Source organism: Cuculus canorus, chromosome 6 (assembly GCF_017976375.1).
Source record: "Cuculus canorus isolate bCucCan1 chromosome 6, bCucCan1.pri, whole genome shotgun sequence".
Lineage (NCBI taxonomy): Eukaryota > Metazoa > Chordata > Aves > Cuculiformes > Cuculidae > Cuculus > Cuculus canorus.
This window is the reverse complement of record NC_071406.1, coordinates 40,270,904-40,295,405: the sequence shown is the minus strand read 5'-3', so window position 1 is coordinate 40,295,405 and position 24,502 is coordinate 40,270,904. Positions and strand designations below refer to the sequence as shown.

General features: G+C 48.3%; 1 protein-coding gene and 1 long non-coding RNA gene across 3 annotated transcripts; one reads left to right on the top strand and one right to left on the bottom strand.

Moving 5' to 3' along the window:
* Nucleotides 1-10: 10 nt before the first annotated feature.
* On the bottom strand, nucleotides 11-6,987 carry RAB17 (RAB17, member RAS oncogene family). 2 transcript variants are annotated; one of them, XM_054070630.1, is made up of 7 exons: nucleotides 6,765-6,987; nucleotides 5,298-5,509; nucleotides 4,262-4,421; nucleotides 2,770-2,921; nucleotides 2,151-2,276; nucleotides 1,870-1,963; nucleotides 11-1,745 (listed from the first exon to the last, which is right to left on the bottom strand). In XM_054070630.1, exons 3-7 carry the CDS (start codon nucleotides 4,401-4,403, stop codon nucleotides 1,576-1,578), a joined length of 684 nt encoding a protein of 227 aa, XP_053926605.1. In that variant the 5' UTR covers nucleotides 4,404-4,421; nucleotides 5,298-5,509; nucleotides 6,765-6,987; the 3' UTR covers nucleotides 11-1,575. The 2 variants fall into 2 exon arrangements, with proteins under 2 accessions (XP_053926605.1, XP_009568419.2); XM_009570124.2 differs by having other exon boundaries at nucleotides 21-1,394; nucleotides 6,765-6,964.
* Nucleotides 6,988-9,543: 2,556 nt separating this feature from the next.
* On the top strand, nucleotides 9,544-23,972 carry LOC128852577 (uncharacterized). Its single transcript, XR_008450538.1, has 3 exons — nucleotides 9,544-9,848; nucleotides 21,885-22,056; nucleotides 22,344-23,972. It is a non-coding gene; the product is annotated as an uncharacterized LOC128852577 (long non-coding RNA).
* Nucleotides 23,973-24,502: the final 530 nt, after the last annotated feature.

Genomic DNA, 24,502 nt, shown 5'->3' with positions numbered 1-24,502 from the left:
AGAGCTCAGCCCTGGAGAAGCATCACAAGTAGGTTCTGTTGGGTGGGGGCTGGCCTGGCAAACCTTGGTACAGGGTCCTCTGCTCCCCTCTTCTCCATGGGAAGCACCTCCAAGGATGTCTGTTGTCTCCTGGCAGAGCTCAGCCAAGCCTTTGGATGGCATTGCTGTCAGGGCTTGCCCCAAACTCAGCAGCTGCGTTGCCCTTTGCCCATGGCCATGCTGATGTTGCTGCAGCTCTTCTGGAAAGGGCAGTATCTCCCCTGGGTTTGCTGGGGACTGGTGAGCTTCCTGACAGAGCCTGAGTGCTTTAGGGGTGGAGAAGGTGAGGGCATCTTGCCCCATAGGAGCATAAGTAGCTCTTCCTTACTTGCTTCTGCTGAGGCCGTGCAGCTGGTGAAGGCTGTGGCAACTCTACAGCTTCTCTTGGCGTAGCTCCCACTTTCTCCTCTTCCAGCCAAGGCGTGTTCCCACCATGTACCCCATATTGATGTGCGAAAACAGACAAGAGGGGGCTGGGAGCGTTCGTTAGAGCTTGGTGTTGTTTGCCTTGAAGATCTTGGAAGTTGATAATGAAGTTATAACTCATTTTGGGTTATAGAGTTTGATTCCACAAAACAATACAGCAGAAATAGGAGGCCCTGCAAGGTACAGGGCACCACAATGCCTGGTGTTTGCTTTGGCCCTGCTCTGTCCCCAGATCTTGCTCTGGTATCAGCAAGGAATTAGTCATTCCTCCAGAGGATGGGCTCTCACCTCTGGAATGGACTGGACAGGGGCCAGTGGGGTAAGAGGGGGTCGTCGTTACCGGTCCCTGCTGCCTCCAGGCTTCCTGCAGCTGACATCCAGGTTGGGGATAAAAAGAATAACACCTTTGGGGCAACATTCTTTTTATTTGCACCTGAGGTGTAAACCCACCGAATTCACCTGCTTCGCTTCAGGAATTTTAACCCTCCCTTTTGGATGGGAAGGGCCATGGAGGAGGCAGCGTGCAGCTGGAGCAGGGGAATGCCACCAGTCAGGGCTGGTGGCGGCAGTGCTGGCGAGTTGTTCTCCTTTCTATAAAGAAAATGTTGATGGAAGAAATTCCTTGGCTTTATCTCTTGGATGAAGGCAGTGCTGGAGGGTTGAAGAGTCCCTGTGCTCCCAGGATGGGCTCTGACCTTGCTCAGAGGAGGAGGGTGGTTGGGCTGAGCTGCCTTTGCACTTCTGCATCCCCCCTACTTCGTCATTGCTGTCTCGGAGACCTCATCCAGCCACTACTGAGGTCCAGAGGCGCCCACATCAGAGCTTGCAGCACCTCGTCCTTGCCCTGTTCTCCCCCAGGTCTACCGTTGACCACGCGTGCGGCGATGGTGTGGCTGTCTTCTGTTGTTCCCGCTGCAGGAGCTCTTGAGCTAGGAAGAGAAATGAAGTGAGGAAGGGCTCAGTTCTGTTGATGGGATGGGATGTGACAGCTCTACCATCCAATCCCACCCCAGCGGAGTCACTGACAGCTTCTGGTACTGTCCCATGGTAGCAGCGTTAGAAGTCTGCTGAACAGCTATGCTGGGGACACAGTTACAGCCAGATCACAGACTAAAGCAAAAGAAAACTGGCTTTGGGGAGGGCCTGAAATCCCTCTCTGATGTTGGAGCATCCCAGGTTGGATCTGTTTGTCCCTCTTCCTTGAGAGATGTTGCAACGAAAACATAGACTGCTGTGGTTGTGACCCTTGAAACCGCCAGGCACTGTGCAGGTTGGAGCAGCTGCGAAGAAAACCTTAGTAGCAAGGGTGAGCAGTGGGAGAAGGTGTCTGCAGACTGGAAGCAGAGCTTTGGTGCCCATGGCTCACCTGCTAAATCTCTCGCCAGGTGCCATCACACAACTTACCTATGGCCATGAAGATATTGTTGACTTGGTGGTTGGATTTTGCAGACGTCTCCATGAACAGGAGGCCTTTGGTCCTTGCAAACTCTTCCCCTTCCTAGGAGGAGACAAGCGGAGTTACTTCCCCCACCCCACTTTGGAGCTGCTGATTTAGTTCAGGTGGCATTTGGAGGTCAATGATTTTCAGGCTCCTCCAAAGCCTTTTAAATTCTTGGCTCTGTTAGGACATATCCCAGTTTTCTGGCAAGGGGGAGGGGGGCTGGTAGCTCCCTGAGGGCGCTCACCTCTGTGGCAACTTCTCGCTCATCAGCAAGGTCTGTCTTGTTACCCACCAAAGCGATGACAATTTCATCTGGAAGGAATTCCTTCTCCAGGTCCCTCAGCCACAGCTTTGCTCGGTTTAGAGTCTCCTGGAGAGACAGAGACAAAAACCACCTGATGGTCTGGTTTTGATTTATTCCGTTTGACTCAGGCATAGCAAAGCTGATGAACTAAAGAGGGTTCAAGAGATGGGGTGGGGAGCCTTTGATTGCCCTCTCTCTCAGGGAAGCTGGTCATCAGCCCTCAAACACCTTTAGGGATAAACCGGCTTTGGATGCACCTTTCTGCTGAAATTGCTCCCTGAGGTGGCAGCATGGCTCTACGTGAGCAGAGACAGCCTTTTGCATCTCCAAAGCGAGATGTTCACCTTCTCAGGTGGTGCTCAGGTACCACTTTGGTTCTGCATGAGCAGCGACAGCCCTTGGCGTCTCCAAAGCGAGATGTTCACCTTCTCAGGTGGTGCTCAGGTACCACTTTCTGCTCCACCAAAGACAACCACTATCACCCGGACACCCGTGCCCTGCCGGTGCTTCCAGCATGGTGTAGTTTTTGCATGGACAGGATCAGCATCCCCTGCCTTACCTTATTAGCGATGTCGTAAACGAGGAGAGCAGCGTGTGCACCCCGGTAGTAGAGGTGGCAGACGCTGTGGTACTTCTCCTGGCCTGCTGTGTCCCAGATCTCCAACTTGATAGTGGCCGCCTCCAGGTTGAGTGTCTGTGTGAAGAAGGAGCCTGCAAGCAAGGTGCAGGGCACAGGTTCACTTGCAGCAAGAGCAGAAAGCTCAGACCTGCTGAGGGGGTCACATCCATACTGAGGGGGACAGTAACAATGCTGTAAGGTGCAAAACCAGGACTGGTATCTCATAAGGTCTGGCACCATTGATGGGATGGTTTGCCACCAGGCAAGGCAGCCCGTGATGAGCTGGGAGCCCTTCCTGGCAGCAGATTTGTGTGCATGCACTCCAGGTTTGATGTTTGATATCTCTGAGCTTTGTAGAAGAGCGTTTTGGTAGAGAGCGAGCTACCTCCACCTCAATATCTGCTGAAAAGGGCTGCACAGGAATGAGGAGGAAGAGGGAAGCCTCCAACCCTGCTTCCCAGGAAGCAGTGGCTGCTTGTGGACCAACCAGAGCCAAAGCAGAGGGACAAGGAAAGCAGCTCAGCAGCATCTCTCTCCCCTCCTCCCCATGTCTTCAGGCTCCAGATAGGACCACAACCTCTGTGGCTTCTTGGGACCAAGGCCAGGTTCATCATGTAAAATGAACATCCATGTCCAGATGGTGTAGGAAGCTGTGCTGAGGTAACCTGTTGGCACGGTTAGAGAGGGAGCAGAGCTCTTTTGCAGCTCTCCAGATGGTTTTCATCAAAGCGTGAGCACACACGTGCCGTGCCTTCAGACACAGGCCGTTCAGCTTGGCTTGTCATGATGGGACCTGGAGGAGGAGGTGCATGGAGTGGGAATTGTCAATGGGGCAGAGCGTGGAGATTGCAGCCCGGCCAGGGCACGGTGGGGTCTGTGTTCATCTCTGCAGTTAGGTTGGAGGAACGAGACGCTACTGTGGGCCCACAACGGAGCCATAAGCTGTAGGACCTACCACAGCTGGCTGCCTCCTCCTGGGCTGTCCTGTTTGCACCCTAGCCAGAACTTCCTGCTCTAGAAGGAAACTGAGGCTGGTGCAGCTCAGACAGGAAAGGCTCTGGTGGGTATCCAAAGAGCTGTAAGGACAGCATGGGACTAAGCATGCAACAGGCAGATGGGAAGTACAGTTTGAACCCCAGATTTCACTGGGGATTTCACTTTTTCCAAAAAAACAGTGCTAAGCCAAATCTGGGCAGTTTGGATGTGGTTTTTCTCACCTCCTGGTGCAGAGGGGAATGGGCTGCAGAGATCTAAAGGTGACAGCGATGGGGGAGGTCTGGCTCTGGGGTGAGTATGTAGCCTGTTCAAAAGCAGGGCAGTGATGCTGCAGGATACACCAGCCTGCCCTCCTGCATCCCACCCTGCTGCAAGGAAGAGCATCAGGCCTGGACTCTTGTCCAGAGCCGTCAAGATGCTGAAGCTGCTCACTCACATCCCACTGTTGGCAGCGACTCCTTGAAGTCATTTTTCACGTAGCGATAGGCTAGGCTTGACTTCCCCACCGACGTGCTCCCCAGCAGAACCACTTTGTAGATGTAGGTGGGATTAATCCCTTCCAGGGAGGTGGCTGGCATTGTTTCCTGCTCTATATCCTGCAAGGAAAACAACTCCTGTCAAAACACATCTGCAGTGATCTCAGATCTATCTGAGCTTCCTGAATCAACTCCTGACTGGTGGCACCAGGACTGCTGGAGTTTAACCTCAGGATGGGCTACAATAAAACCGTTGATATCTTGCATCAAATTTAATACAACAAAGCTCCTGCCACTGTCAGTTATGACCACAGGGTGGAGATCTTTAGGAGGAAACTTGATGCAGGAGGCTGCCTTGGATGTAGACAAGGAGATTGGAGTGGATGCACCTCCAGAGGACACACTGGAGAAAGTTAATAGCAGAGGGGCATCACTTATGGGTGAGCTTTGCTCTTGAGCATCCTTCCCCAAAGTCCTGGTGAAGAGCTTAGGTTGATGTTCCATGCTTATTGTGGGACTTGGTAAAGAAGTAATTCTAGGACACCATAACTCGGGCTGGAGGTGAGATCGGTCACGGAGGTTATGCTGCAACTGCCTTGCTAAGGACACTGTCCAGGGGATTGGCTGGGCACCTCAAAAGCTGGTGAGCTTTGTGGCAGCACCGCTTCAGGTCAGCATGTTGTTCACCAAGCTGAAAAAGCAGGAGGGCACCTCGCTCTGAGATGGCTCCAAGGTGTCACTCAAGCACCTTTGAGGACAGCAGCACACAGAGCAGACACCACAGGCTCCTCCACCATGGATTAAGAAATCCCGGGTGGACCAAGCCCTTGAAGTCTCACAGCCTTGTGACCGTCGCACCACAGAGTGTGACTCTGCATCACTCGGGGTGGAGCTACGCTGTGCAATGGCCCAGGATGGTGGGAGACCATGGCCCAAAATAACAGTGGTCATCACAAACCTGACTCAAAGAGAGCCACTGCAGACTGTTGACTGTACCTTGGGGAGATGGTGGTCAGTGTGATCCCTCCTGGGTGGCACGACGCTTCCCGTTCTTCCAGCCTTGAGCTCAAGGAAGTGACACGGCCTTGCTATCAGCACCAGCCGTCAGCGCAGGACGGCAAATAGTGTTGTCTTGCAGCTAGCCAAAAGCTTTCCTTGGCTCCTCCTTGTCAAGCTCCTCCTCTAAGAACACTCCTCTCAGTGGAGAGCTATGCAGGAGAGAGGGAGGTTCATGCAGAGCTTGAAGACAAAGGGTCATGTGGTGTTGAACGGAGCAGAAGGGCGCGAGATGACCTTGCATGCACTTAAACCTGCTTCACATGCAGCAGTAAAGGGGAAATAAGCCACCAGCAAGCCCATAAGTGGTTGGAATGTGCCTCTTCTATTGAGCTAATCTCCTATCACCCAAAGGCAGCAGCAAAGGAGCTTTCCAAAGAATGCTGAAATATTTGTGCTGCTGCTCCCTGCCTGTGTCCTGACCCTCTCGCTGCTATTGCATGCCAGGTGAAGAGCCTCCCATGCCAGGGTAAGCACTGCTGGCACGGGTTGCTTCCCTCCACAAGCTTCTGAAGCGAGTCCTGGTCAGCCAGAAAGCAGAGACCTGCAAGATTTATTATGAAGATTTGGTGCAAGTACTCTAAGTTTCTGTGTGGGTTTTGCAGGAGATTGGCATTCAGAACTCTCAGGTGAGCAAGAAGTGCCTTTATCATGACAGCTAACGATGTAGCTCCCAGCCCAGGAAGGTCTCTGCATCTCCCTTGTCTGACAAAAGCCTCTTGTTCCCGAGTCCTACTCATCCCAGATGGTTTACTTTGTCTCTCCTCCCCCTGCAATCTGGCTGCAGACCTTTAATTCCTTTTATCAAAGGAGGCTGTCATTAACCCCGGGCTGAACCTGTGTCTGTATCTCCAGATGCAGGTGTTTTTTCTATTTCATAGAATCCCTAGGTCAGAAAAGACCTTTGAGATCATCAAGTCCAACCATACCTGTCCACTACTGAACCAGATCCCTGAGGACCTCATCTGCCTGTCCTTTAAACACCTCCAGGGATGGAGACTCCACCACCTCCCTGGGCAGCCTCTGCCAGGGCCTGAGAACCCTTTCAGTGAAGAAGTTTTTCTTAATGTGCAACCTGAATGGTTGGACTCGATGATCCAGTGGATCCTTCCCAACCTGGTGATTCTATGATTGTGAACCTGCCCTGGCACAGCTTGAGGCCGTTTCCTTTTGTTCTAACACCTGGGCCAAGAGACCAACATCCACTTTCTCGGTGAGATGGGCTTTCATTCCCTAGAAAGCAGGAACAAAATCTTCTCCCCCAGTGCGTACAGGCCAGTGATGAAGAGCGGGGTTGCAGTTTGTGTAGAACAGCTAGTTAGGAGTGGATTATGCTTTACTTTAAGCAGGAAAAAGAAAAGCTTGTGGCATAGCACCAGGGATCTCATTATGGTATTAATTACCTACCTTTACCTCTTTGTAGGGCTGGAGCTGAGACTGCTCTCCTTTCTGGGCAGTTACGTTAGTTGCAGTGGGTGATAAGCCATAAAACTCTATAGGGAAGCAAGAAGAGGCATGAGAAACACCTAAGATTGTCTCTTAACCTCGGTTTCTCATTATTTCACTCTGCTCAGTTTAATCCTAGAAGATTGCACTGACACTGGAACAAAGCTCATTGATGGAAATGCCCTCGCAAACTTCTCATACTAGCAGCCACCCATTAGAGATTAGGAGCTTTGCCGAAGGTCATTTGAAACAATTTCTTTTCTGTATTATGAGGTAGAAGGTGAGTCTCCCCTTCAACCCGAGGAGAACAGCCAGGAAGCAAGAGAAATGGCTTTATTCTGATTCAATGGAAAATAGGATTTGGGAGAAACTGTTCTTTTTCTCTTTATTTATTTATTTTTTTAGGTTGGAAGAAATGAGTGTAGAGGATAAAACTTTGTGCTTGCTGGCTAGGGGACTACAGCAAAAATCCCTCCAGAGGTCTCACGTGGCTGTGTGTCACCTTCCTGCAGCAGCTTCCTGCCCTGGGAATGATCCTGCCAGTGGGACCAGCTTAGGGCTACAGTCAGGTCTGCAAACCCAGGGTGGGTTATCAATGTCTGCTCTGGGTGCAGATAAGGATGCTGCTGCCTTGTAGGAAAAAAGCATCCTTGTCCTGTGTCAGCCTGTGTTTCCGCAGAAGAAAGGAAGTTCCGTCTTCATCTGGAGAACTCCCTGATTTCCCTGAGCTGGAAATGACTGACTGAGCATATCCAGGAGAAACATTTAAAGCCACTTTCCTGCCCATTTCTGTGAGTGGAGCCCCTACATGCCAGAAAGCTTCTGTTGGTGTAACTAGAATAAGTTTGCTTTATTTCACTGCAAACTCAAAACTCTGATGGTGTCGCTGATGCTTCCGTGCAAAATGGCTTTAACAAATTTTCCTATGCAGGCTTTGAAAGGCTGAGGGGTAATCTAAACGGGGACTGCTTAGATGCTGGATTTTGGGCTTTTTTTTACTTGGATTCTGGCAAGGAATCAGCAGTTTAGGGAGAAGCTGGGGAACAGCTGAGGTGTTACAATTCCTATCCTCAGGCTTAGAGTCCACGCTGAGGGGCAGGGGAAGCCGAACCTGCTCAGATTCAATATGAAGAGCCAGAGATTAGTCTAGACAAGCATTTCTCTTCAATAGATGGTTAAAATCCATTTGGCAGATTTCCTCTCCAGATATAGCTTAATATCTTAAGACAGCTGTGTCTAGCAGCAGATATTTGGGACAAGCTTGCCTGATCTTACACTTACCAGGAAGGTGAGTACTGAAATAGCTGTGACAGATAATTTCTCACTTTTAATTAAGGATTAAACACCCAGGAAATTGTATTTTCAGCCAGGTGACCCCACTCCCCCCATCTCAGTGTCTCCTCTCTCCTTCCTGGGGACGAGGAGGCAGCTTGTCCTCGTGTTAACCAGCTTCTCCTATGCAGGCTACTAGTTTAATGTAGATCAACTTAAAGGTGACCAGTTTGCTGGGTATGGCAGCGCTGCCAGATCACTGATACTGCACTTGAACCACCTGCCCCCACTTTTTCCAAGAAGGAACCTAACAAATCTGTTTATAAGCATGACTCAGTTGTTTATAATTAGCAGGAAAGTGGACTTTATCTGAGGAGCATCCTTTCAAACTTGTTTTATGGTTTTATACTAATAAAAACTAGAAAAGTGAAGCGGCAGAGTAAGATATTTGCACTGGAATGCAACAGCGAGGGTTTGGCTTTCGCACTAAACGACTTGGTATCTGCAGTATTTTCAGTCCAGGGAGGAAGATCCTGGTATATTTATTGTCAGGGTCCAAACTTTTTTATTTCATGGAATCATAGAATGGTTTAGGTTGGAAGGGACCTCAAAGATCCGCCAGTTCCAACCCCCCTGCCATGGGCAGGAACACCTGCCACTGGGTCAGGTTGCTCAAGGACCCCAAGGAAAACAGTAAAAAAAAAGAAATGAAATGCATACCTTTGGGGATGGAGCTACTCAGAAGTGTTATTTAAGGCTAACTTCCTGGGAAATCAATGATGATTGAGTCTAATGATGTCTAACTGATGCCTAAGCTTTTCTCAGCCACAAGTTCTAAGATCCTAAAACCATTAAAGGCAATTGCTGAGTTTCTGCAGAGGCGCAGCAGTGAGCAAAGAATCACAGTTAATGAGCAATTCAGAAAACGCAGGATCCCAGTGTCACTCCTGTAAGTCTGAACGGTCTACACCTGCAATTTTTTGGGACATGATATTTTTGGACATGATATTTCAGATCTAGATTTCCCCCCTGGATAGGGGTCACCTACCTATCTCCCCAGCTAACTTCTAGTATTGATCTCGAAGCACTCCTCTGCTTTTGGGAGCTGCCTTGAGCTCTCACAGAATCACCAGGTTGGAAAGGACCCATTGGATCATCGAGTCCAACCATTCCTAACACTCCCTAAACCATGTCCCTCAGCACTTCAACCACACGTTCCTTAAACACCTCCAGGGAAGGCGACTCGACCCCCTCCCTGGGCAGCTGTTCCAGTGCCCGATGACTCTTACTGTGAAGAATTTTTTTTCTGATATCCAACCTGAACCTCCCCTGATGGAGCTTCAGGCCATTCCCTCTAGTCCTGTCCCCTGTCCCTTGGGAGCAGAGCCCAGCTCCCTCCTCTCAACAACCTCCTTTCAGGTAGTTGTGGAGAGTAATAAGGTCTCCCCTCAGCCTCCTCTCCTCCAGGCTAAACAACTTCTTGCAGTGCCATGTAGGAGCGTGGCTGTTTGGAAAGTTTGCTTAAGCCAAGGTTACCAGGGGATACGAAAATCCCAACCGCAAAGACTTAATGCGTAAACAGCATTAGATTTATTCGATGCAATCAGCCCTCCTCAAAGCCAAGGGGAACAGAATAAGGGTCATTAACTGCACAGCCAGAGCAGGATGGGGAAATAAGGCAGCAATAAACAGAGACAGCCCTGGACTGTGGGTGAGACCAAGCGCTCTGCTATGATCTTTACAGCAGATTTTCAGCTGCCTGAGAGCATGAGGGTAGGGCAGAGGCCTTCCGAAATCTTCCTAAGATCTGTTTCCATGGGCAGGGAGACAAGGATGGTGCTGCCCTCCTCTGTGGGTGCCTCATTGTGGCTGGGATGCAGGGCTGCTTCCCAGTGGGAGGATGAGAGTCGCCTGGGAAAGGCACCTCGGAGATGGTGGGTTGGGGCTGGGGGCAGCCCTGCGGGGAATCCCCTGGCTGAGGATGCCTTTACCTTCCCGATGCTGTGATCTCCTGCTGGTGATCCTCTCCTTGGGGTCAGAGGCAATGGCTGCCTCCGGCTGCTTGAGTCTCTCCTTACTGGGTAGAGGTAAAAGCGAAACCATCCGGCAGCTCACGGAGAGCTGTGTTAAAGGTGAGAGGCGACTGCAGTTCAGTGAACCTTAGACCTGCCGGAGAGCCAGGCAAGGCGGGACCATGGGGCTGGTGGCCATGCCCCCTACATCTCCTCCACCCACCCACCCATCCATCCATCCCTTTCTCCCACCCTCCTTACCCCCCTCCTTCCTTCACTGCTTTCCGCGTTGGGGTCTGGCGGTGGATGGATGGATGGATGGATGAACAGGCAGTGTTTACCCTGTGCCTTTGAGTCCAAACCCAGCCTGGCTACCAGGGGCATTGGAAGCAAAGGCAGCCCACAACCTCACCATAAAGGTTTGAGGACTGGGGAGATCTGGGTTTGGGGCCAGCTGGAATGACGGCTTGTCAGGGATCTGGACTTCTCTGGGTTTTTATAATACGGCAATTTCTGCTGACGCATGTTCGACCTGGCTTTGGTCTTGTGCCAGGGTACAGGCTCAGATAACTTGGGATTGCCAAAGCAATTTGTTTTCAGGAACGTGGCTGGTTTACAAGCTGGTGGGAGAACATGTGCTCGCTTTCCTCTCAAAGTGTTTTAGCAGATGAGCTGGTGGTGCAAAGTGAGCAAAACCGGAGCGCTTGGGTTTTTATGGCCTTTTAATTCATGTAACAGTTACCACAGGCAGCTGGGGCTTGGTGCTTTGGACTGGTTAAAGCTCTAATATCTTGACAGAGAAATCACAGCACGTTAATGCACTGGGATAACAGGGCTGGAGTGAGAACAACAAGACTTGATAATTAAAAATCTAAAATCTAAATCTGAATCAAAGAAGGGTGGCCAGCAGGTCAAGGGAAGTGGTTCTGCCCCTCTATTCCTCTCTTGTGAGACCTCATCTGGAGTGCTGTGTCCAGTTCTGGAATCTTCAACATAATAAGGATATGGAGCTGTTGGAGAGGGTCCAGAGGAGGCTACAAGGATGATCGGAGGGCTGGAGCACCTCCCGTATGAGGACAGGCTGAGAGAGTTGGGCTTGTTCAGCCTGGAGAGGAGAAGGCTCCCAGGAGACCTTATAGTGACTTTTTAATACCTGAAGGGGCTCCAGGAAAGCTGTGGAGGGGCTGTTCACAAAGGCTTGGAGTGATAGGACGAGGGGCACTGGGTGTAACCTGGAGAGGGGCAGATTTAGGCTGGACATAAGGAGGAATTTCTTCATGATAAGAGTGGTGGAGGTCCTGACCCAGGTTGTCCAGAGAAGTTGTGACTGCCCCATCCCTGGAAGGTGTTCAAGACCAGGTTGGATGGGCCTTGGGCAGCCTGAGCCAGTGGGAGGTGTCCCTGCCCATGGCAGGGGGAGTGGAACTGGATGGGCTTTGAGGTCCTTTCCAACTCAAACCATTCTGTGTTTCTATTCTATGAAACGAGAAGAGGCTTTGTATTTCTGTCACTTAACTTGTCATAGTCAGTGTCTTTTCTTCAAGCAATGAAGTTTTGTGGACCTTAAAAAACCTAGTCCTAAGAGTTATAGGGAGCTGAGTAAAAAGCAGGAGTCAGGCTTAAAAAAATGTAATTCTGCTTTTGAAATGAAGAGCATATCTTGTGACTCGTAAGGCCTGACTGCTGCGGTGCAATCACTTCCCATTTCTATGATGAAATGCCAAGAACAGACGCCTGAGAGGTGCACAGATTTCACAGGGGAGCGGTGCCTCCACCGGATGGAATCATTATGAGAGGTTTTGGTCCGTGAGCCAAATGAGTGTCCCTTCATTTGGGGATGTGTCCATGCATAGATTTGCACCATCACAGCAAAACCGACTGGAGTAAAACCATACTTCTAGCCTGAGAGCAGATCCTACCCTGCATGCAGCTTTTTTTTTTTGCCAGAGGGGAGGAAAGTGTTACCTTCCCAGGTCCCTTCCCATCAGCTCTGTAGAGGCAAGAAGAGGACTTGGGGATCCTTTGAAGACTATTCCTAATGCCTCCATGCAAATCCAAAGCATTTCAGGTTGATATAATATTTTCAGCACAGAAGGAGTTCATGTGCTCCCATCCCTCTCCCATACCTTGTTTCACAAGGTCATGCTGTGAAATGAGCTGACTTAAAGCCCTATTTTTTCCAGGGCTTTGGACTCAATTTTAGAGGTCTTCTCCAACCTCAGTGATTCTATAGACCCGTTCCTCAGTGAGAGTCTCAGTGTGACCCATTGAACAGATGTACAGCAGAGGCATAGAAAGGTGTTTCAGGGTTTGGGAAGGACTGGGGGGCATGGATAACTTGGAATGGTGGTGATGCAGCAAGAACCCTTGCCCGCAGCAATGAGCGATGCTGAAGGCACTTTGGTGCCACTTACCCACTGCTTTGGACCTACAAGCCATGGTAGCATCGTGCACTTAAACTAAGCATCTAAATTGTTAGTGGAAAAAGAGGCTCTCAGTTTTGGCTGGAAGGCTTTGAAACCTTATGGAAGGATTGCTTTGTAGCTGCTAAGAGGAACTTCGTTTCCAATTTGCGCTGCTGCAATAAGCACTTGTCTCGCACTCTGTTATTTTCATACCAGTCTCCTCTGCCTGAGCAGATGTCGCATCTGAATAGCCCTTAAGAAAGGCATCTATAAAAGGAAATGGTGTAAATGGGATGCCTGCACAAAGGGCTATTGCCTGGCTGCTCTAAATGCCCCTGGGTCCTCTATAGCCTGGAATAGATTGCCCTTTGCACGGGCTGGGACACCAGCTCCTGCTGAGCCAGATCCCACTAGATGGCACAGCTCGTCTACAGTTTAAGGCAACGGGGATGCTCGTTCCCCAGTCTCATTTCTGAACTGAGCAACCAAGCAGACAGCAATTGGTGATGAGAGAGATGGACCGAGGCGTCCTGCCAGAACCGCATCTGGGCAGCCAGAGCTTTAATTTGGGTGGGCTCTGCTCTTCAAACAACCGGGACACAAACCTTTGTGATGAATGCTGTTGCAGTGTTAGGAAGCCAGGAGCCGTTTCATGCAGTATCACGGTCCGCTTGCCCGCTTCTGGAGCGTGTGAACATCTTGCTGTCCTGGATGCTCCTTCAGCAGCAAATGGTTTGTGAATAAAGGCTGTGGCTGCATCAAAACTGGATCAGCAGAGCTTTGGAGTGACCTGCACAAAGCTAGGGATGCACCTTGCTCAGTTGTGCTCACAAAGTTAAACGTTCCTTATATTTAGTGGTAAAAATTGGGCTTTGGTTGTTTTTCTTAGGTTTGGCATGGCGTTTAATTTTATGTTTGCCTGATGTAATTGTCACAAGGATTTACAAGACAGGTCTGGCTGCAGGGCTGGTACGGTTTAAATACTCCAGACCAGCAGTGGATGATCTGAGCACCTGGAACCCCCTTCTAGACCTTCCTTCACTGCTCCACTTCAGACTTTTTCTTTGATTTTTAATTGTGAAGGAAATGGTGACATTTCATAGGAATGCCAGAACAGGTCAGAATAAAGCTTGTAGAGTAAATATGCAAGAGTAATTCCAATAATATAAAATTTCTGGCTCTGCTTGCTGTGTAACTTTGAGCAATTTGCCTCTCCTTCTCCCTTTCTCTGAGTAAAAGGAGGCAGACAGGACACAGATCTTTTCGGAGCAGTCTGGGAGCTCTCGGAAGCCTCTTTGTCAGTGGTTGACTGGCACTTGGCTCCTTCTGACTATGACTGTTGGGAGGAAGCATTAGCTCATCAATATTAACACTGTAAATCATCCCTTGCTTAAGGAAGAGCTTTTTGGGTGGAAAATGCAAGGAGCTCCAGGAATAAAGCCACTACCCTGAGCTGAAAATGATTACTAAAACCCCAGCTTTGTCAGCCGTCTTTTTTTTTTTGCCTATGGGAAGAGTCATCTTGTTTGACCTGCCTTGTTTCTCCTGCTCCCCTTGGCTGTCTCCTTGGCTTGTCTCCTCAGTTTACGTGTGCTCCTCGATGTACTCTGCAGGCAGCCCTGTGCGGGAGGTCTCATCTCCATCGAGGCTCCCACTGCTGAGCCAACATTAAGACCTTGTATTGCTTAGAAATTAACTCCTTGCCCCCAGCTTTAGCATTTTTGGACCACTGATATATCTGACCGATGGATCCGTTTTCACCCAAAACACTCCCATTTCTCCTTATTTAGTGTGTTTTAAGAGCACGGCTGTGGAGTACAGCTGAGCAATGGTTTTATCACTTGCCCGGGCACATCCAGTCCCTTTTTTTCCACTTGGATTGCAGAACCACTGCACCTTTTCCCATGGGGACAGGTGGTTGTGATCTCACTCCTGAATTTGGCAGCGTGTTTCAGCTGCCTGGGTTACACCATGAGCACTGCTGCCTGCCTTGCCTCTTGCTCTCTACAGAAAACATCTGAAAACACAAAGTGGCTTTTTGCGTTGTTTTCCTGCTGCTGCTGGGGGATGTGGAGGAGGGGAGAAAAATGTATTCCCTCCAGTGGAAGGGCTTCGTGAAGCTTTTCTGGCCTAAACCACAAAGCTGGGATTTGCTAGAGCTGCTTTAAAGTTACACCTGCACAGGCTGAAGCCGCCACAACAGGGATGGAGCAGTATGAGCACAGTGGCAACGATGGACTGGAAATCTGTTTGCTTCTTCAGAAAGCCGCGTATCTATAAACCATGTGCATGTGTTTGCAGGCATTTTAGAAAGCTTGAGGTGTAAATTTGATAGTGTCTGAATCCTGCTGTCGTCCTGTGCCACAGTCCAGTGGCTTTAGGGCTCTGGGCTGCACTGAAAACCCACAGTGGCCACAGGGCACTGCTGACCTGGTGTAAAGCCTCTGCTGCTGCAAAATACTCTATATATAGGCTCTGGTGGGCTGTCTCTGTATTGCTAGGGTTTCTAAGAGCATCGCACATTGTCTTGATGCTGTTGCAAAGCCAACATTGTGTCTATTGTGAGCTCTGGCTTGCTGGGCAGAAGTGAGGTTATGGTCAGATTTAGACAGCCAGCGATGGACATGCCAAGCCCAGAATTCATAGTCACAGAAGCGTGGCTTTCGTTATAACCTCGCCTAAGTGATTTTGGGTCCTGGACCAGCTGTAGGACAGACAACTTGTCGCTCCACGCCACCAACTCCAAAGGAACCAGGCAGTTGTCTGCAAGTATATATAGCACGCCTCGCTTTTGGGATATAACTGTTTGGTGTAGCTGGTATTGCTATAAATGAGCTCACCGATCAGGATCCACCTGGGGTCCTGACCTTTCTCTTGCAGAGTGGTTCACAGAATCACAAGGTTGGAAAGAACCCATTGGATCATCGAGTCCAACCATTCCTAACACTCCCTAAACCATCCACCCGTTCCTTAAACACCTCCAGGGAAGGCGACTCGACCACCTCCCTGGGCAGCTGTTCCAGTGCCCAATGACTCTTACTGTGAAGAATTTTTTTTCTGATATCCAACCTGAACCTCCCCGACGGAGCTTCAGGCCATTCCCCCTTGTCCTGTCCCCTGTCACTTGGGAGAAGAGCCCAGCTCCCTCCTCTCCACAACTTCCTTTCAGGTAGTTGTAGAGAGTAATAAGGTCTCCTCTCAGCCTCCTCTTCTCCAGGCTAAACAACCCCAGCTCTCTCAGCCGCTCCTCGTAACCCTTGTTCTCCAGCCCCTTCACCAGCTTCGTTGCTCTTCTCTGGACATGCTCCAGAGCCTCAACATCCTTCTTATGGTGAGGGGCCCAGAACTGAACACAGTATTCGAGGTGCGGTCTCACCAGTGCCGAGTACAGAGGGAGAATCACCTCCCTGGACCTGCTGATGACCCCATTTCTGATACAAGCCAAGATTCCATTGGCCTTCTTGGCCACCTGGGCACACTGCTGGCTCATGTTCAGTCGGCTGTCAACCAGCACCCCCAGGTCCTTCTCTTCCGTGCAGCTCTCCAGCCACTCTTCCCCCAGTCTGTAGCGCTGCATAGGGTTGTTGTGCCCCAAGTGCAGGACCCGGCATTTGGCCTTGTTGAACCTCATCCCATTGGTCTCAGCCCAGCAGTCCAGCCTGTTCAGATCCCTTTGCAGAACCTCCAGCAGATCGACACTTCCTCCCAGCTTAGTGTCATCTGCAAACTTGCTGAGGGTGCACTCGATGCCTTCATCCAGGTCATTGATAAAGACATTGAACAGGGCTGGACCCAGTACTGAGCCCTGAGGAACCCCACTTGTGACTGCCCTCCAGCTGGAGTTAACTCCATTGACCACCACTCTCTGGGCCATCCAACCAGTTTTCAACCCAGGAGAGTGTGCGCCTGTCCAGGCCAGAGGCTGACAGTTTCTGAAGCAGAATGCTGTGAGAAACTGTGTCAAAGGCTTTACTGAAGTCCAAGAAGACTCCATCCACAGCCTTTCCCCCATCCAGTAATCGAGTGATTTTGTCATAGAAGGTGATCAGGTTAGTTTGGCAAGAGTTTCACCTCACTGTTCTCCTTTCAGCAGGGCTCCGAAACGCCGAGTGTTGGTCTTGGAAGCCTCCAGCCCACTTTGAGAATTGGGCACATGGCTCTTGCTGGGAAAGCCAGCCTGGACCTTCTCAGCAGTCAGCAGATACAGAGCCTCAGAGACAGGCTAGGGCTTTTCTGGTTTTAAAAGCCTATTTGTTTCAAGAAGAAACATCTGAAACCATAGCAAGCAAAATGAGTTCAAAATACTTGGTCCATCCGGAAGTCACAACAAATTATGTTCTGGGGGTTTTCCTACTCACTTCAGGGGAATAGGACTTGATGACCTTCATGGTCCCTTCCAATCCAAACCATTCTATGTTCTCAAAACTGTTTGCCATACCTGTCCTGTTCAAATCGTAGCCCCTTGTTTGCATGATGTTTCTCCTTGAAAACACAGGTAAGAAGTTAATCATGGGAGCCTGACTTAGAATGGAAATGCTTTTTCTAAGCATCCTGGTGTTTACTCTTTCTCCCTTTCTGTGCCTGCAGTAATGTTATGAACTGATGCAGTAAGACAAACTAGAGTTCAACCCCTGCACTGCTTCATGCTTCTAAAATGCTAGTCTTCCTGTATTAATTATTAACATCACTGAAACACTCCAGAGATTGGCATGGAAACATTAAACAAGCTTGATATTAATGGCTCCCGGATGATAAGTGATGGTGTGCATTAGCATGTGTTAAACACTGAGGAGGGAAAACAACTACTGAGTGCAGTAAACCTTTGGAGCATAGTAGGTTTATATTACAAAAAGAATGTGTGAACCACAAGAAAGGCTTTCCTATAGCGTTGTCGGCTACCTGTTTGAAGAGATGGGGAAATATTGTTTACACCTTTGAAATGACACTTGACAGGTGACAATAAACAGCCTTGAAGCATAGGGATGTGCTGAGGTGGGAAACATCTGCCTCCTTGCTCTGGAGAAGAGCCACGCTCCACTAGAGACTGGTGGTTACCTGCTGGCCACCATCCCTTGTGATTTACAGGGGATTTCTTGAACCTTGTCTAAGAGTTGCTGTGAACAGCCCTTGCTGAGGATATGGGAGGTGGGGTGAAAAGAGATATGAAAAGTAGTCAGTGTTTTCTTTTAGTGCATGGAGGCGTTCTTGCCCTATGTCTGATAAGTAAATATGCCATGTCCAATACGTCTGATAAGGAAATTACAGCCTTTGTGAGCACTACGTGTGGGTTTCTCTAGGAAAAATATACGCATTGAACAATTTGCTCATCCCAAGCTTCACGTTCTCTTTTACTCAGTAGAGCCAGGCCAGGAGGAAACCCCTCAGTGAGCCCAGACCACGTTGCCAAGAGAGCTGTGATGCAGAGACCTTTGGCTCTAGCTTGGGTACCTGACTTTGAAGAAAGAGACGGGCCCTGGAGGGTACGGAAACAATGGAAGCAGTTGTGTGAAATAAGAGACAAGGTTATCTAACAAGGTGCAGGTTTTGCAGCGGTTTTAGGTGATTAAAGCACTTAAGCACATCATGTTTGGGATAGATCTTGACCTCTCCAATAAACTTGGCAGCTGTTGGAGGCACCTTTCTACAGAAAGGGCTATTGAGGAGCTCACTGACAGCCAGAAGTTGCTCCCAACTCAGTAATCTCCCCCAGAAGTGTTTCATCTGTCTGTGTTTTGCTAGAGAGGTGTAATGAATGCAACTGAAAATGGTTTGACAGAGCTTGGAAAGAGAAATATTTAAGTAATGATGTCTAGCACAGACTTGGAAAACTCATGTGGGTGTGAATATAATTCTGTTTTCCCTGAAGTCCCCACCCAGCTTTTGGATGTACGGTACAGACATGTTCATAGGGCGTTTCATGATGAGGTTTGCGTCTCCGTGTTTTACTCGGCCAGTGGCCACATCGTAGTCTAGCCTTTTCAGGTCACGTCTAAAAGTTGGGCTGGTTTTCAGCTGGATCTCAGTCTCACGCACTGGGTGTTACAGGCATGGCCTGTAAATGCACAAGAATAGAAATTACTTCATCTGCATGAGCCTGAGCAACCTCATTTAACACCAGCCACTGCTGGAAGAGTAGTAAAGCAGTCATTCTGTTACGCAGAGGAGAAACGAGTCATCTGTTGCCAATAAACTAGGAATGAAGATGCCTTGGGGGGGGACCAATTATCTGCTGTTACCTGGAGCAACTCCTTTCATAATTGAAAAAATGTATTAAAAATTATTTTGGGAATTTCTAATTAGTTGAGTTGAGCCATTAACGTGCTCAGGACATTTCAGAAACTTAAACTAATAACTGTCCTAAAAGAAGCCAGCACAGAGAATTGTTTTTTTCCCCTCTGCCACCACAGCTCCAAGGTCAGGAAGGATGAAAACTCCTGTAGAAATTGAGGTTGAGCAACAAAGTGGGTGTCTGTTGATCCTTGGGGAGATGCCTCCTTCTCAGTGCCCAGACCTACGTGGCTGGAAATCCTGGAGTAAGTAGATATATATTAAGTAGCGGTCCTTAGGGAAAAGCACAGCTGGGAGAGGCAGAAGGTTAAAGAAAGGAAAAGCAGAGACTTGTGGCTGAGGCCATTCAGTTCCTGCTTCTGGCATCTGTTTCCAGCCTGGTCCCTGACAAGCCATTCAGCCGGCGATGGAAGTTGGTGGTTTCTAGATGCAAGCACATTTTTTCTTTCTGTCTAATTTGGGGTATTCAGTGCGTTTTGGAGTGTTTTTTAAAGCAGCTGAAATCAAAGGGTTCTGTGGCAACTCGCTGTGTTTGGGGCAGGCAAAGTCTTCTTTTGATTGTTTCTACAATCCAAGGGAGGGTAAACGCTGGAGAACGTGACCATACTTGCCTGATTGTTTTGGTTCCTTGTTGATGGAGAACAGAGGAACTAACTCCTTCATGTTCCTACGGGGAAGGAGCAGGAGGGCTTTAGGGCTGTAATAAATGGTGTGGAAAAGCCTACAAGAAAATTGCAGAGCATGGTAACTGCTGCAGGGATGGGATGGGGTGCAGTAATCCATGGATGAATTGTCATTGGGGGTGCACGGCGAGGCAGCAGACAGGGAAAGCCTCAGTCCCACATGCCATGAATCAGTCACCGCGTATGGAAAAACAGGAATGCCAGAAAAATATGTTATGACTTAAACTCAGCTGCAACAGCCCTAACACGCTGTAACATCTGAAGTGTTTTGTCTCTGTTTCCTCTGATGTGTTTTTACCAGTATCTTCTTTCACTTCCCAGTTTAGGCGAACTTCATCATTTCAGGAAACAATAATGACCTGCCTTCCTGTCCTGCTTGCGATTATCACAGTGGGAATCTGAAATCCTTTAGCACTAGCATGGTTTATTTTAAGTAAACCAGGAATTATTAGCTGACGCTGCCAGTTTGCTGCTGTTCTGTGTAGGTGGGTGACCGGAGAGGAGACAGGAGATGGGGTAGTGATGCACAGCTTCAGTTTAGAATGCAGAACCATAAGACACCAGACACGGGTGCTCTTCTGTCTGATGTCAAGTGGCTGAAACTGTTCTTTGAGAAAAGATGTGGCAATTTTTCATTTTGCTATTAAATAGGTGAGTGGAAAATACCTCTTCCCTGTCAAGCATGAAAGATAGTTAGAAGCAGACCACGGTTAAGTTCTTCTGTGCACGAGAAAAGGGATGTTTTGCCTCTTATTTGCACTTTGGATGAATCTGGGTGGATTTCCACAGGGACAACAAATGGCTCTTCCTTCCCCTTTTTTTCCCTCCAGCTGAAGGAGTTGAATTGTGATGTGGTTTCCAATAAGCTTTTCCAAAACGCTGTTCGTATGCCATTCTACAGACCGGCACGACTAATGAGTGCAAGCACTTGGTCTGCTGCAAACAATTGGTTGTGTTTAGACCATGTGTTGTGGCTACGTTTTACTGCCATCCCAAACAACTGGAGTTGAAGAAAACCTGGAAGGCCCGACTGGAAAATGTGGCTCAGCTTAACTCCACAACATTTGGGATGGGAGTGGATGAGGCCACACAGCACGGAGCAGATAAACCACAGGGAAAACCAAAGAAGCAGGCAGCATCGAGCCCTTGTAGCGACGCCGCGTGATTCCTCACTCTTGTGTCTACGCGCTGTCAGTGGGGCGAGGACACCGCCACAACGGCGGGAGGAATGCTTTGATATATTAATCCCAAAGCGATGCAGAGCCAGTTCCTCGGCCTCTTCAGCTGATGTAATGCATTGTTTTCACCAAAGCCATCCTGATTTTGCCTGGCTGAAGGACTAACTAGTTCAGACCATTTGTTTTGGACAGATGTAGAGGCTGTATTTCCAAATTAAATATACATATTGAGCTCTTGCCTGTCTTACGATAAGACTCTGAGAGGAAAAAGGCAGGGAGGTTGCTGGTCTTGTCACTGTCGTACCCAAGTATCCCACAGCCTAGAATGGGTTTTATCACCACAGCACTTGAGGTAGGAAACGAGTGGTTTTAGGATAGGAGGAAGAGACGTATGATGTATTTTTAGAAGGTTCTTCTCAAAACAGCCCAGGACTCTCTTAAAACTTAGCTTTTTACACTCAGTAAGAAGGGAAGCCAAGGGAGGAGGATTTTGTAGCTCACTGCAGGTGAGCTAGGATTTTTAGCAGGATTTTGTAGCTCGCTGTGGTGCTGTGACAGGCAGATAGGAGTGCAGACAGCAAACAGCAGACCATAACAGGCTGTCTTTGTGAGCCAGGCGCAGTAATCGGCTATTATTCAGCAGCCTTGGATAGGTTTGGCCCATTGCAACTACAGCTGCTGCGGAGCTGGCTTCACTTTGCCTCGCGCAGAGACGCTCCGAGCCACAGCGTGCCTGCTGCTAATTAGATTAGGTCCCCAGGGGCTGCACTGAGCGAGTTCTCATTTTTAGCCCAAGGGGGGTGTTTTTCAGTGAGCTCAGTGAGGGGTTGCAAACTGCAGGTGAGTTCCCTGCTTAGCACAGTAATGGAGAGCTTGCCCGTGTTGGTCTGGGTGAAGGTTGACTTGTGTCCTCCAAACAAGAGCATCAGTGGGGCCAGAACAACCTCTGCGGCTGCTGCAGTGTATGGGTATTCATGTCCCAAATTTAGCGGCAGGGTGGAGAGCCCGCGGTGTCTGGGTTAGGGCTTGTTACGCAGACAGACTCTCAGTATAGTTCTTACCACAGACTTAGCATACTTCACCCCAGCTACCCGAAAGCTGCTTTTGGATGCACGTCCAGAGCTTTGGCAAGAAACCTCTGATTTCCAGACTGCAATTGTACGTGGCCTGTTCAGCTCTATGCTTTTGTGCTAATTTGGCTTTAAGCTTTACACAGCATTATCCCCACCCTTTTTCTTCAAAGTACTTTATAGAACAGAGATGCAGTCGTTCTGCCTTTGGCTGGACAAGCCAAGCCCTTCTCATCTCAGGAAAAGTCCTCCTGCTTCTCATCCTTGGAGTTTTTCTCTCTACAAACATGCAAGTTTGAGTGCCTCTTCACATGTTAAAAAACAGACTTGCAGGCAATGTGTTAGGTAAGCTCTTGTGGATGGTCGTGCAATGTATAAATATTTGCATTGGTAGACCCCTACATGAAGTGCTCTAACATTGAATGTAATTCTCTGGTGTTTGTGTTGTGATGGGGGTACCCAACCAACCACTGACCAGCTTACAGCCCCAGAACTTCCTCCTCTTCTCTCATTTACAGGGGATGAGATCATGCATTTAGTCCTTGACACGATATTTGCTGTCTGCTTGATTTCGTTTCACTTGTTTCTCAAGTCCTTAACCTCTTCTTGTATGACTTTATTCTCCTTTATAGGTAACGCTTCATAACACTGTGTCATCAGTGTATTTCATTACTGCTGTCCTACTTGTGTCAGGGCGCTAACGAAAATATTATTAAACGAAATCAACCCCCAGGTTAACCTTTGAAAAACTCCCTCCAAAGAAAGATTCTTCTTCGACCTTGAAAAGAATCCAATTCTGAGACCTTGAGATCCCCAAAGTGGCATCTTCAGTGACCTGTGAAAAATTTACAGATGAAAAATGATCTCTCACAACATGTCAAGGTGACTAGAAAAGGCCAATAAGTCATTAAGGAATTTTGGCAAGGTGAAGACAACAAATAAGCCCTGTTCAGAAAAAAAAAATCATATTTTTTTGTATAGCAAGAAAATTGCTGTTGGTAAAACGGGAACAAGATAATCATCTGCTGCAGATTTTTTTTTCCCTGGTCTTTCTAAAGCTTGGCTTGGAAGTCCACTGCTTTATGAACTGTATTCTCCCTGGTCAACCCAAGCTCATTGATCTGTTTCCTGGGCCTCCTGGGAAGGCAGTTATCAGTTATGACTTTGCTGTGACGAGTTGCTGTGTAACTACAAGCCCCAGGCTAGACATGACGAAGATAAGCGAGGTTCCCAGAGCTCTGCTGATTGAAGAGATGAAGCAAGAGTAATGAATCTCATCTGGACGAAATCTGCCTGGACACTACCAGTCTCCCGAGCCCTGTCTTCACACTGCTCAAATATGGCAACAACATTGGAAAGCTTTTCCTAGGAGGTCTGATTTACTGAAGAGGATCATCTTGGGCTCCTTAGGAAGTCTAATAAAGTACAAGCCCTTGAGTTGCACCAGTGGTTTTTTTCTACTGCATTCCAGTGCCAGCACATACTTGTCTGTGATGTAATTATTTTCCATTAATAAATCCACAGCCCCTGCTGGATTTTACTGCTGTTACGCTTGCGAAAATGTTACAATGCTAATGCAGCCCTGCTCGATTCATATATCTTGACAGTGTGAAATATTGGCCTTCTAAGTGTAGATTTCCCAAGGTATTTAAGCGTTCCACGCTCCTCAGACTAATGGACATCTTGTTAAATCTGTTCAGACTTCACTTCTGGTTTGGCTGATGCCACAATCCTATGGTGTAGTGGAGAGGTGTCCCTGTGTTTTCGTTTAACGCCATCAGCTTGCTACTGGATTCCCCTCTTCCAGGGCTTGTCGCTAATGGAGATGTAACTGTATTTTTGCTGCACGGAAAGTAAAAACATCCTTTTTATTATGTAAAAGCAGTCTGTTGAGTGCACCACCAGCAGCAGTTTTAACAGCTGATTGCTTGTTCTGATCCTCAAGAGTGAGGTTTTACAAGATGGCTTGGTTTAAGAGCAGCGCAGAGGGAAAACCATATCTTTGGGGTGTGCTCTGCACGGCCTCCTTGTACACAGGATATTGGAGAATGAGGTACGTACTATGCTCTTAAAATAGAGCCTTTGAAACTGGCACGGGATGCTCAGTCTTGTCCAAGTATCATCAATCACAGTTACGACTCTCAGACAAAATGAGCCTCGACTTCATGCTGCTTGTTAAAATAAGAAATGTACATTTCAGTGTTTCATTTTCAGCTGCACTCACTGTGCTTCACAGCGTAGCCAAAACTAACGTTTGTGAATCATTATTTCACATATATTTGGATAAATTCTGTATGGATAGTATTTTTATAACAAAATGGCTTGTTTTGACTACATTAAATGAAAAAAAAAAATTACTCTAAGTGTCTGGAATGCAAGAAAAGAAGAAAGATTCCTTACACTGCAGTGCATGTTCAATGCGTGATTTGAAATTTGAATGCAGTCACTCAGCGGTTTCTTCTCTTCCAATTTCTCTGCTGTATTTTTTTAATCTCTCTCTTTATTACTTTCTTTTTAACAAAGCGCTTTCAATATCAGCTTTTCAGACATAAACCTGTGTATCACAAGCCTTAGCGTGGCTGTAAGGCCAAACCGCTATAAGGCTTTCAGCCAGAAATGCAAACGGTATTAATGTAAATCTTACAGCACCACTGAACTGTAAATTCCTTGCACGGATACAGTGATGCAGCTGCACAGGTGGCTGAAATCCCTGGGTAACACCGACCTAAAAATAAGGCACTGCCTTGCCTCTTCAGCCAGAATTCCTCAAAGGGCAGGGGCAAATGCAAGG

Coding starts and splice junctions, on each gene's coding strand:
- RAB17 (XM_054070630.1), bottom strand. CDS start 4,403: ATGCCAGCCACCTCCCTGGAAGGGATTAATCCCACCTACATCTACAAA. Junction 2,277..2,769: donor TTTACGACATCGCTAATAAG/GTAAGGCAGGGG, acceptor CTGTCTCTCCAG/GAGACTCTAAACCGAGCAAA. Junction 1,964..2,150: donor AGCGAGAAGTTGCCACAGAG/GTGAGCGCCCTC, acceptor GTCTCCTCCTAG/GAAGGGGAAGAGTTTGCAAG.